Source organism: Pogoniulus pusillus, chromosome 4 (genome assembly GCF_015220805.1).
Source record: "Pogoniulus pusillus isolate bPogPus1 chromosome 4, bPogPus1.pri, whole genome shotgun sequence".
NCBI classification, from domain to species: Eukaryota; Metazoa; Chordata; class Aves; order Piciformes; family Lybiidae; genus Pogoniulus; species Pogoniulus pusillus.
The window spans coordinates 16,860,165-16,873,102 of NC_087267.1; the positions used below are offsets into that span (position 1 = coordinate 16,860,165).

Sequence of the window (12,938 nt, forward strand, 5' to 3'; positions counted from 1 at the left end):
TAATGGCTTTGTCCTCCCTCGGGGGAAATGCTTTGTAAATGGGTTGAGAAGCATCTTAAGGATGTTAGAGAGGAGTACAAAATTTATTTTCAGTTGTGAAGTTTGTGGTTGAAAAAAATATACAGCGGTCTATCACTCGTGTAGCAGATTTATGCCTATGTCATATCTTGCTGAAATCTCTGCGTGCTCGAAATTTGAGTTCAGGCCACTCAGTTGAACAGCACACATCATGCCATTTCTTTGTTAATGGGATGATACTAGCTCTTTTCAAGAGAATTGCAATTGGGAGACACTTCAAATTTCCTTTACTAGGAAGTTGAGTACTACTAAAAGTCGATAAGAAGACAGTGTACTGCTGTCTGTGTCAGTGTGCACATTCATGTTCTGGTAGAGTACTTACTGTGTGTTCAAGATTTCTGGGCAAATTTCTGTGGTTATTGCTGTCCTGCTTTTAATTTTTGTTGTTCTGCTGAGCAAATAAAGTTTTTCTGTTTGCAGATGATCATAGTTTCCCTTCTAGAAGAAGTGGGCAAGCCAGTTAGGAGTAGGAAACAAAGAATATAGCGATAGAGATGGACGAACAAGCCCTTTTAGGGCTAAACCCAAATGCTGATGCGGACTTCAGACAAAGAGTATGTAATTAACTTGATTTTTTTTCTCTAATAATGGGAATGTGCTGTTTCAGTATTAAAGTCTTAGAGTTTCTTGGGGATTTAGAGTTTTGGGGGTTTGTTTTTGGAACTGATACTTTAGAGTTTGTAGTGGAAAACATAATCATATTGCAGTCACGTAAGCTGAATGTCATCTGTTACCAACTCTGTTAAATTACTCTTAAGTTGCATAGAACTTATTTTTCTGGGGTCTGACTTTGTCAATCCTTTCAGTTCCTTGTGCTTGTTGCTCAGCTCCTTACCTAGATTCTCATAGAATAAAAAACCAGCCACTGAATAACGAATTAATTGGTTGCAATTGCCTTTTTCATTCTTAGATGAGGCGAGTTTGTTTGAATGGATTACCTACCTTTAGTATCTTGTAATGAAATGTGTGGGGTTTTTAATTCTAGTGAAGCTTATATTGGCATAAAGTAGGTTAAAGTAATTGTGATACCTCACAGTTACCTACTCTGTAAAAGAGAGATGCTCATGATTCAGATAAGAATCTACAAGATAACCTCCAGTAAAATCTTTCAGAAATTAAGATCTTAGTACCTTGATTTTGTGTTCGTATCACAAATCCTACAATGTTTAAGAAAGTTAAAAATGTAGTTTGTAACTTGTTAAACCTGTTGGTTCTGAGGATTTGTTGTGTTTGGTTTTTTTTAAACAATGGATATAGCTGATCTACAGTGTTCTGTTAATAGAATATCCATGTACAATTTGAAATTTGTAGATATATTGACCTTTTAACTATGCAGCTTGCCTAATTTAGAAATAGCTTGTAGTACTAGCTGGCTTTCCTTTTCAGTAATCATGTAAGATGTAACATATAAAGGACACCAAATCAGTTTTGTAGTAAAAATGTTAAGTATAAGAAGACTACCACTGTGTACAGTGAGTGAACCCTTGTTTTAAGAACTTACTTCAATTCACTGTATAATTACTTTGGGAAATTACTTTGAATGGAAACGTTTATGTACTAATACAAAAACACAAAGCTAAAAAACACCCTTGAAATACATGTTGGAATTGGATTGAAATAATGTAGCTTATCTAATCTCTCTGTCAGATTGCTTTACTTTATATAACAGGCCACAGTAAATCTTAAAGCAATTAGATGAAGTTAACTGTTTCCTAAACAGTGTTTGACATTCTGATAACTTCAGCCAAATTTTAGATAATTGAGTTACTTTTTTCCAGTCTCTGTAATAGATTGATAAACTGACAGTTGTCAGGTGATCCATGTTTGAATGTTTCTTGAGCATGAGTTGTTGAATACAGCCAAAGTGGTTCAGCAAAATGAGTTCCTTTCAATGAAAAATCTGGATCACTTTCTCTGTAGAAGTTGTGGAATGATTTTAACTTGGATATGAACTTCCATCTAAATGCAAACAAGTTCTAGTTGCCCATGGCTCCAGAGGCCTCTTCTAAGTTCAACATTTTTATGAATTCTTTATGTAAGTAACAAAAGTCTTCATATTGAGTGTGAAGTGGAAATGAGTATCTATGATATTAGCATTTAAAGGAATGCTCTTGCCGCAGTTAAAGAGCCATATAAATACTTGGGTGCCTCCAAATACTGTTTGTTTTCTGAAGGAGAGTTGTTTAAATGGGCATCTATGAACAAGATGTCTTGCTGAGTGATTTGTTTGGGGGTTTTTAGGTGAAACATACTTGTATGTTTGCAGGCATTAGCCTACTTTGAGCAGCTGAAGATATCTCAGGATGCTTGGCAAGTCTGCGCAGAGGCATTAGCTCAGAGTATGTACAGGTAATGTACATAAGAATCATTGCTTGTTAACATTAGGGATGTGTTTGGGTCTGGTTTTAACTCTACAGCTTAATAAGCAACAGTAAATTTCTGGAAGTTAATATGATCTTCATAATACTATTAGTATCATAGTCAATCTGCGGCTTCTGTATAATGCCTTTCTAGAAAGAACAATGTAAATTAGTATCCTAAAGACCATTGCTTTATGAAATCCAGGGAGAAATAGAGTTCTAGTGCTGTATTTTGGGAAGGAGAGGATTGCTGAAAATTTCCTGTAGAGTAACTATAGACTTTATACACAGTGATCTCAGAAGTAGTTCTTTGCCCCTACTCTATGCAGTAGGCTATCCCATTTTTCAAGATGCAAGATGTGTTTATTCGCTACTATTTTTACACAGTTGTGTATTTGGATCTCAGATAATAGATCTTGTTGTATCAGAGTAATTTGGGTTAGAAGGAAACTGAGGGATGATGAAAAACAACAATGATGTATAATGCTTTTTTTGTAGTTAACTTATCAATGCTTTGACAGAGTAATTAACAAAACCATATGAAATTTGAAGTGTTTTCTAATCTTTGTCAAATTACGGTTGCTACAATTTGTAGATAAGGTAGAGAAATTGCATAGATTATATACCATGTGGAATGTCCCTTCCTAATCTATACATCTGTCTTTAGTTTTGCTCTTCAAGGCACAATGTACAGCTTGCACTTAGTATGCTAATGGAAGTATTGTTGAGGCTTGACAGATTTTACTAAAGGCAGGATACAATAGGTATTGTAGTTTTGTGTGTTTGGTACTTAAAGCTTAACAAGTTGTTTACTGTCGGAAAAATACTATAATAATAGTATGAAACATAAATATTAGTTTAGCAGTTGCAAATTTTTACCAAAAGAGCTGCTCAGGTATTTGTCATTCTCACTCTAAAGTAGTGGCGTGAGTCCTTTTTTCCCAGGTTCACAGTATTTCTTGATTTGATTGTAATGTTTGATGAATTCTTTTTGTTCCCAGACAAGTGTACCATATTGCTACCAGTAACAGAAATTTTCTTTTCTAGTGATGATCACATCAAATTCTTTTGCTTTCAAGTTCTGGAACATCAAATTAAGTTCAAGTGAGTAATATTTCTTGCTGCCATCCATATACAGACTTTTTTTTTTCCCCTTTTTGTTCTGTTTGCAAGGAAACTCAAAAATGGTATCTGTGAACTCAGGGTGGTTGATGAGTTAAAGTTCTCTGGAGTGGATTAAACTCTCTTGTATTTCTTTGCTTCTTTTCTGGGAAAGGACTAGTTGGGTTTTAAGCAGAATGCTTTATTTAGCTCGTTTAACACCTATGTGTGGCCCAACACAGACCTGGTTATCAAGGATTGCTTGAAATGTAGCCATTCTATTTTGGAGATTGATGCCTCACACTGTACTCACTCATTTTTGCAGAAAAGAGTGTTGCAAGCAGCAGTCGTGTTCAGTACAGAGTCTTGGACTTCAAACAAAGCCCTATTCATTCAGTAACCGTGGCGGAGATGTTAGGAGAAAGTAGTCTTTTCACTGAGTGGTATTTTCACAGAACCATAATCTTAGGAAAAAAATACTGTGAAATAATACATAGTTCTAAACAATTCTACTCATTTTTTTTCGACACCTTGGACTCCTTCGATCCGTTCAAGTAAACATCATGGCAGAGGTTTCTACTGGTTGCAATGCACTGAGCATGTGGGTCAGGCCTAAGATGTATTTTGCATCTAATTTTCACAGTTACATATCAGAGCAAATAAAGACTTGACTTTCTGTGAGTTTACTTACCTGATTTTTACCTCATTATCTATCTTCCTCTGCTTGTTCCACTTCTGTCATCTACTTCCTGCAGGTGATATTTTCTCTTGTTTTGATGCTGCCTTTTTTTCGAGTGTTTTTAGTAGAGTTGCCGTTTTTCTGCTCCTTAACGAAGTCACCTTCAGCAATCATTCCTGTTAAGGACTGTTCCAAAGCATTAGCCAGCTCTATTGCAAGGAGAGTCTTCTCAGCTTACCTAGTCCTGGGAAGGGGCATATGTGGGTAGCACTTGAGGTGAACTGGGCATAATGTCAAATTTTGCCAAGACTGTATGTGTGATGTAAAGCCAGAACTACTTGTTTGCATTTGTGTTTTGACTTATGTCTGATAGTAAATATGTTGTAGGTCAGATGAGTGAAGGCCTTCCTTGTGCTCGCTGCTTACAGTCTTTACCATGTAGTAAACAAGTTTGAGCTTATACAGATGTCTCATCCTTCTTACCATGGCTAACGGTCACTTGTGTATTTTTATCAGGGTCATAAGTCCTGTCCCTGATAGTGCAGCCTTCCTGTTAAAAATTCAAGGTCCTACTCAAATACAGGATGCAGTTGTGCTTCAAAATGTAATCCATTATTATGAGCAAAGTGTGTTTTCTTATTTTTGTCTTTGAATCAAGTTTTAATGTGCAAATGGCTGTGTAAATTCCTATTCTCGGAACCTTTCATTTGCATTATGTGCAGTGCTAAGAGGTTTTGCCTTACTGAGTGTTGCATTTGTCATGAAGCAGTTGTCTTTTGATCATGTTTTGTTTTAGATACTCTGAACTTACTGAAGTCCAGCAGCAGCTTATTAGGGAAACACTCATAACATGGCTGCAAGCACAGGTGAGTATGTCCCTCCACAGCAGTCTTACATAGCAGGTCATAAGTAGGCTAACATAAGGCATTGGGTGTGGGCTAAATGATTCATCTGTCATCCAGTTTAAAGATGGCTTCCTAAAGATAGACAGTATCTGATGGTGGAAAGGTTTTAATTTGCTAATCTTTCTTAGATATTCTTTAAATCACCTGTTGTAAGGAGGTCTCTGCTTGTGAACTTACTACTAAATATGAAACTCTTATGTTGGAGAGCAATTGTGGCACAATCAGTTGTGTGAAATAAAGATGATTAAAAAATTCCCCTTAGAAAGATATGATACAGATTCCTGATGTTCCTGAATGTCTGGAGAAGGAGCAGCACTTCTGTTTTTAACATCCTTCTAGCCTAACTCCTGTCTGCTTATGATATTAGCAGGTGTTTACAAATGAACAGCATCACTCCTCTGTTAATATTGAGTGGTAAAGTACAGGCTACTCCCTGGTGGAATTAGTTACTGTAGCTGAGCGTGTGGGTCAGATCGAGAGTGCACAGTCAGCATAACCATCAAGCATGCTGATACGAGTCTGTGCCTATACTTGCGGTTACCTTGTTGCCATTCCACTTCTGCACTGGAAACTAAAACAGTTGCTTTGTTTGCAGAAAACATTAGGCAATGAATTATAGTACAGCTTGAAAAAGAACAGATAATTGTGAAGTGGATTAAAATGCTTTCAATTTCTCTTGGCAGCAAGCTTTTCCATTTAGCAGGATTTTATAGAGAAGGGGAAGGAAAGGGAGATTGATAGCAACAGCTTTGTATTCTTTTTTTTTTTTCAATTCCCAGTTATGATCTTAGGGTTAGAAACTTTCTGTACTGTTCTTAAAGCTAACATCTAATGCAAACAGAAGCTAGCTGCAAGAGGAATGTAATTTGTTTTCTAGAAGTTCTTGTTTATTACTTTGACCAACTTGACAAATCAGGTTTTAGATTTTGAATAGTGCATTTGGTGTCTTAGCACTGAGAGAAAGGCTTAGGACTATGTCACCCAGAGAGGATGTTTTCTCTGTTTTATTACAATGTAGCCAAATTTCCTTTGAAATCCTTGTAAAGATAAGGCTTTCTATTGATCTCTGCCAGGAAGAGAGGTAGTACATTAATTTCTGTGTGGAAATAACAAGCATATATGATTTTTCTCTGAGAATATACAAATAAAATGTCTTCTTTCTACCAGATGCTGAATCCCCAGCCTGAGAAGACTTTTATTCGCAACAAAGCTGCACAAGTCTTTGCATTGCTTTTTGTTACCGAGTATCTCACAAAATGGCCCAAGTTCTTTTTTGATATTTTGTCAGTGGTTGACCTTAATCCACGAGGTGTGGATATGTACCTCAGAATCCTGATGGCTGTTGATGCTGAGCTGGTAGACCGGGATGTTGTTCATACATCAGAGGCAAGTTATTACTTTTCATTAACATTTTATTTCACTTTTTGGAAAGTTCTCTTTAATTAGAGCAGAAGACTTGCAGAGATCTTGTTTTTTTCCTATGGCATCTCTCCTCTTGAGAAATCAGGCAGTTTAGATCCAAAAGCCATATGTTGTTTAATGCTTTTCATGATTTCATGCTTTTTAGTTATTCTATTTCTTGCTTGAAGAGCTAGCAAATAAAAACTAGTTAAGCCAATTTAATGTTTGACTGACACATTTTAAAATGTTAATTTCTTCTAGTTCATGTTTTAAGGAGTCCTAACATCAAAAATCCATTTAATGATCTAGAAGACTTTTCCCTTGTCTGCCTTTCTTTAACTGATGTTAAAAACGAGTTAAAACTGGAGTATTTTTGGTTTATTCCTTGCAAGAACAAATTGTGCTCACTTGGGTTTCTGTTTCTGAGTTACCTTACTAGGACAAAAATGCTGCTGATGTGACAAGATGCTAATCTGTGACAAGATTGAGTTATTTTTTCTGTGTGGATAGGAGGCTCGTAGGAACACCTTATTAAAAGATACTATGAGGGAACAGTGCATTCCAAGTTTGGTGGAATCATGGTACCAAATCTTACAAAACTACCAATATAATAACTCAGAGCTGACGTGCCAGTGCCTTGAAGTAGTCGGAGCTTACGTATCCTGGATAGATTTGAGCCTGATCGCCAATGAAAGGTAAAGGATTTTTGTTGGAATATGTTTGCAGAAATAACTGCTGACTGTATTTTTGTGGGAAAAGGGTTTTAATTATATATCAGTGCTTGCAGTTTGGGGGTTTTTAATACAGTGATTGACTTGGCAAAACAAAAACAAGCTTATGTAATGGCCAAAATAGACTCTACAGAGTTTGCTGGATTCTCCTTAAAATCTGTGAAATGCTGGTTTTAGTCAGTGCAATAGACTTGAACACTGTCTTATACACCATTGTAAATGGACACAGAAATTATATAAAGCTTCTTTATAATGCTGCTCGGTGCACATAAAAATAATCTCTTGGTTTGGTTTGTTTTTTTTTCTGAAGGTTTATAAATATGCTGCTAGGTCACATGTCTGTGGAAGTTCTCCGGGAAGAAGCCTGTGATTGTTTGTTTGAAATTGTAAATAAGGGAATGGACCCAAATGATAAAACGAAATTGGTTGAATCTTTATGTCAAGTGTTGCAATCTGCTGGCCTTTTCAGTATTGATCAGGTTTGTGTATTGATTTTTACTGTAGAAATGTGTTAGAGATTTCCAACAGTTCTTAAATAAGGAAATTAGCAGAAAATGATGAAACTAAGCACACGGATTAGGGAGAATTAGTTGTAGTTTTGCATCAAAACTAAACACTTCTGTATTTTTTTAAACTTAAATTAATAGGTTGCTGTTAATATTTCATATTCTTTTAAAGTACACTTCATTTTGTTTCTTCTTTGCATGAGTTTTGTGTTTTAGAAGCATGGTAATATTGTGTAACTCCTGTTGCTCTCCTAAAGCACGTTGTGCTTACTGCTAATGCTTCTGCATTTTTTGACTCTTCTGACAGTTCAGTAACAGGTATTGTAGCAAAGGTAGAGATTTTAGGGTGAGATATTCGATCAGCTGTGAACAATTGGTAGGAAAAAGAGCTTTCTTAAAGGCATGTGTGCTGTTCTGCATGTCTGTGCCGTCAGATCTGAGGCTTGATACTCTTATCTACAAGCTGGAAAAATACACTTACTAACCAAACACACATTCCCTGGCAGTTGCAGTATTTAAGGAACAGCTGTTTGCTACCTATCATTTAGAAAGGAGAACCAGCTCTTATGAAGCTGCAGCCCTTAGATTGCAAGGCAGTTGTCTCTTCATTCTGAGACCTTGGTCAAATTCATATTCATACTAAAATGCAAAAATGGTTTGCAGTCATCAATCCAGAAGGTGTTCCTCTAAAAATCTTACCTTAGTCTTTCTGAGGAAGACTTATTACTCTTCTGTTTTTCTACAGCATCTGTATTCTGATCAATGTGTTTCTGCAAAAGCAAGCCATAAATATTTAATGTTAACTCACTGATACAGGCAGTACTGAAAGTTACTCGTTACCAGTATTTGTGAAGTGAACTACAGCTGTCAATTCTTAGATGTTATCTCATAAAAAGATTTTTCTGTAATACAGCCTAAAATTTATGGTAGGTATGTGCTGCAGCTGCTTTTGTTTTGAACCTGTTTCTTGGAATAAAAGAGAAACATCTGAAGAGATGAAGCAAGCTACTGCTGTGTAATGGAGGACAGCCAAATCTGGCATTGTTCTTATTTTTCTCTCTCCATTTCTCAGGGAAAATGAACCAGGCAATTATACTTCCCACCTAGGAGACAAATGTTTGTTTTATTTCTGCAGAGTAGACACAGATAGTACAATCTGTAAGATCATGCCATCTAAACATGAGTTCTGCTAGTGCTCGGGTTTTTCTAACCAAGTGTCTTTTCTTGCAGGAAGAGGATGTGGATTTTCTGGCCAGATTTTCTAAACTGGTCAATGGGATGGGGCAAGCATTAATAGCTAGTTGGACTAAACTGATAAAAAGTGGTGATATGAAGAGTGCTCAAGATACTCTGCAAGCTATCGAAGCGAAAGTGGCCCTAATGTTACAGCTGCTAATCCACGAAGACGACGACATCTCATCTAATATCATTGGGTTTTGTTACGACTACCTTCACATCTTGAAACAAGTAAATATGTCTGGCTTCAGTTTGACATCACTTTTTGACATATGATTTAGTTTGATTTTTATGGGAATACATGAGTCTCACACTATATACAATCCGATTTGCAAAGTAGATGCTTTGATTAATTGGCATTCAGCATCTTCATTGGCTGTGGGTATGCAGTTTCTGTGGTGGTGTTTAGAAGTCCAAAGGAGCTGGGTTCAATATTGTGTTAAGTGGAAAGAGGGCTTGCAGATTGTGTGACTTCTAACAAAGCAGACCTCCTATCAGTAATAAGAGTTACTACTCAAAAAATAACATTTGCAATTTATTTTACAGCTTTCTGCCCTTTCAGACCAACAAAAAGCTAATGTAGAAGTAAGTATTTTCTTTTTACTAGAGTGTTGTTTTGGTTTTTTTCTGTGAATACATTTGATCAGAATCTTTCATTTTGAAGAAACAAATCATGTGTTATTTACAGGCCTTAAAATGTGCATGTGAAAATAATTAAAAGGGAAGACTTAAAAGTAAGGACAGTATGTTCTATCTTCTAACTACAACTGTTTCTTTAATAAACCTGTATTAAATTGTATATAAAGATGAAAGCTGTTTCAGAGCTAGTCTTTCCAAGCAATCCTTAAATGTATGTTGCTAAGCTCCTGTACAGTCTGTTCTGTTGATGGAATGATCCATAAGGGTGAAGTTCTTCACTGTAAAGGTGGTGAGACTCTGGAACAGGTTGCCCAGGGAGGTGGTGGAAGCCTGTGATGGTTTGGGTGTTCCCTGCCCCCCCACACTTTAGAAATCACCCAGACTAGTCTCAGCTGGCTCTGGGAATATAAATGAAGCTATTTATTTACAGCTAGCACAATATACAAGCAGATATTTACAGTATATACAGTTATAGACAGAAATATACAAGGTAAAAGGTAATACAGAAGCACAACTCCCCTCCCAGAAACCTGAGTCCCCAGGAGGGGCTCTCAACCACCCCTGCACCTTCCCCCTGCCCCTCTCAACCTTACCCCAGTCCTAAAGAAGAACAGAGGTTCAGCCAAGAGGTTAAGAAGCAAAAGTGAGTGGAAGGTGAGGTTAGGGAGATGCAGCTCAGTCAGTGCCCAGCCAGAGAGTGAGACAAAATGGCGAGAGTGTCATCTAATGTTTTCCTTTCTTCTTCAGCAAGACTCTGAGGGGAGTAGACATCACCATTGTTTTCCTTTCACAGCCTACGATCTAGTTCTTCTCACCAAAACATTCTACCCTGCTTCAAACTAGCACAAAGCCCCATCCCTGGATGTTTTTAGGCCAGGCTGGATGTGGCTCTGGGTGACTTGATCTACTGGAAGGTGTCCCTGCCCATGGCAGGGGGGCTAGAAATAGATGTGAGGTCCCTTCTAAGCCTGGCAATTCTGTGATTCTGTGACTTTTTTTTTTCCTGAAGTTTTGGTGGTTTTTTTTATCACAGTATCATCATCAGGGTTGGAAGAGACCTCACAGATCATCAAGTCCAACCCTTTACCACAGAGCTTAAGGCTAGACCATGGCACCAAGTGCCACGTCCAATCTTGCCTTGAACAGCTCCTACATAATAAACCTACCCTACTTCTAAAGGCTTGGGAGAAGTATGGGAAGGGTTTTCATAAAAGTCAACCTTTGATAGTATCACAAGTTAAACTTACAAAAGAAGCTGCAGTTCACAGAACTGTTGTATTTACAGTGAGCAGTTATATGTTATGTTAAACTGTACATTAAGTTTATATACCTGAGTTTATACATAAGCTTGCATTTATCTGTAGTGAGTTTAATAAGATCAATTTTATGTCCGGTTTTGGAAGTAGGAAACTCTACCTGTGTTTTTTAGTGCAGTCCTCTTTGAATTTCTTTTTTCCTTCTTCATGAATATAGATATATTAATTTAGATATTAAACTGGTTAGATTGGTGTGGGCATTTTGTAAGTTTGTACAGCTGACAACTGTGCTTCCTTTACAGAGAAATTCTGTGTCTGTTCTAACATGACAAATTGAATTTGAAAAACTGGTCTAGGTTATCTTGATCTAATTTTGTCTGGAAATTAGATGAGGTTACACAAGAGAATTTTTATAACATCACTGAATTTTTTTATTTTGTTACTTTGTCTCTCTTGTTCTTATAACTGTATCAAACCAAATTATTACTGCAGTGCACCAGACACTTAAAATATGACTGTTAACTGTCCCAGCATCTGTTGGTTTGTTAAACTTACTGTTTCACTGAAAAACTCTGTTAGATTATTTCTTAATTTTACTGAGCACTTGTTGAGGATTTGCATTAAACTGTGAAGTGATCATCCCGATCTTCTTTCATCCAACTCATAATTGGAAAGTGTTTGGACACAGAAAATAGACTGTCTTAAACTTTCAATTGTGTGTTTAGCAGCATTCCTTTAAAGTTTTGTACCTAGGAAGTCCTTACAACCATATCATGCTAATGTTTTGCAATTGTTTGAATTCCTTGATGATGCTTCTTACAGAGAAGCTGAGACTTCTTCACAGGTAATTCTGACACTTGGTGTCTATCAAAAGCCTGAACACAAGGCTCCAGGGAGACCTAACTGCCAATTTTCACATACCTGAAAGAGGCCTGCAGGAAAGCTGGAGAAGGAATGTTTATGAAGGCCTGCAGCAATAGGACAATGAGCAATGGTTTGAAATTGGAGAAGAATAGATTTAGATTGCAAAGAACTTTTCCCAAAGATTCAATGAGTGTAATTGAGCGCTGGAACAGGTTGCTCAGAGAGGTGTTTGAGGCCTCATCCCTGGAGATATTCAAGGTTAGGCCCCACATGGACTAGATGACCTTTGGAGGTCCCTTCCAACCTAAACCATTCTATAGTTACTGTTTGACCACATTCTTCCTCAAAGTATTACAAGTGCCTGTTTCTGTAGGATCAAGAACTTCACCTTAGTTTGATTTGTTGATCCATTTTGGCATTAAAGAACTTAGGTTTTGCACTCAAAATGAAAACATGTAATCATGATTCATTTGGCAAATGTGCTGCTGACTGCTGTTATTTACATTTTCTTTATTTCTTGGTTTTACTTGTCTGAATTTTATTACTGTCCACCATCAGAACCTCCAGTACTGGAGGAGAGCCACAAACTGTTAATCCACTTCTTGCTGATACAGTCAGCTTTTTAATTTGCTATAGTTGTAATAAAAGCAACTGGCTACTGAATTTAATCATGGAAAAAAAAAGGCACAAGCTTGGTTTTTCTCTTGGCAGTAGGTAATAGGGATGAGGTGCTCTGATCAAACATCTGTTGTAATTCTGATGGAATTGAGTACTCCATGTATTTTAGACACTGAGTCAGAATTCAAGTAACCTAAATTAGCAAATGCTTAGTAGGACTGAAGTGATGAAAGCTTTTAGAGTGTGAGACTTCAGTAGGCCTTCCTGACAGTCCCTGCTAAGATCTAACAATCTGCTGCTGCTGAAAAGGGAGGGTTTCGTTTTTCTTGTTTGCTGCTCCTGGCTCTTTACTCTTGGATTCTTTGCTGAACCAGTTCAGCTTGTTAACCTGTCCCAAAAAATCCCAGACTTTCAAGGGTGTTGAGCCATTAGAGAAGATAATGTTAGGGCTAAGTTGACCTGCCTCTTAAAATACTTTCTTGGATAACTTGCTAAGCTTTATCTGCCTAGTTCAGTCACCTTTATTGTTTAATGTGAACCTAACAGCACAGAATAAAAGCAGGA

General features: G+C 37.0%; 1 protein-coding gene across 1 annotated transcript in view; it reads left to right on the forward strand.

Moving 5' to 3' along the window:
• The window catches only part of XPOT (exportin for tRNA), a 32,737-nt gene that overhangs the window by 3,532 nt on the left and 16,267 nt on the right, over positions 1-12,938 (forward strand). Inside the window, exons 2-10 of the mRNA XM_064142252.1 lie at positions 499-632; positions 2,345-2,427; positions 3,486-3,542; positions 5,015-5,084; positions 6,291-6,509; positions 7,035-7,219; positions 7,566-7,734; positions 8,992-9,228; positions 9,544-9,582. Of these exons, the coding sequence (XP_063998322.1) occupies positions 573-632; positions 2,345-2,427; positions 3,486-3,542; positions 5,015-5,084; positions 6,291-6,509; positions 7,035-7,219; positions 7,566-7,734; positions 8,992-9,228; positions 9,544-9,582 (1,119 nt within the window). The 5' untranslated portion in view covers positions 499-572. The remainder of the gene's footprint in view (positions 1-498; positions 633-2,344; positions 2,428-3,485; positions 3,543-5,014; positions 5,085-6,290; positions 6,510-7,034; positions 7,220-7,565; positions 7,735-8,991; positions 9,229-9,543; positions 9,583-12,938) is intronic.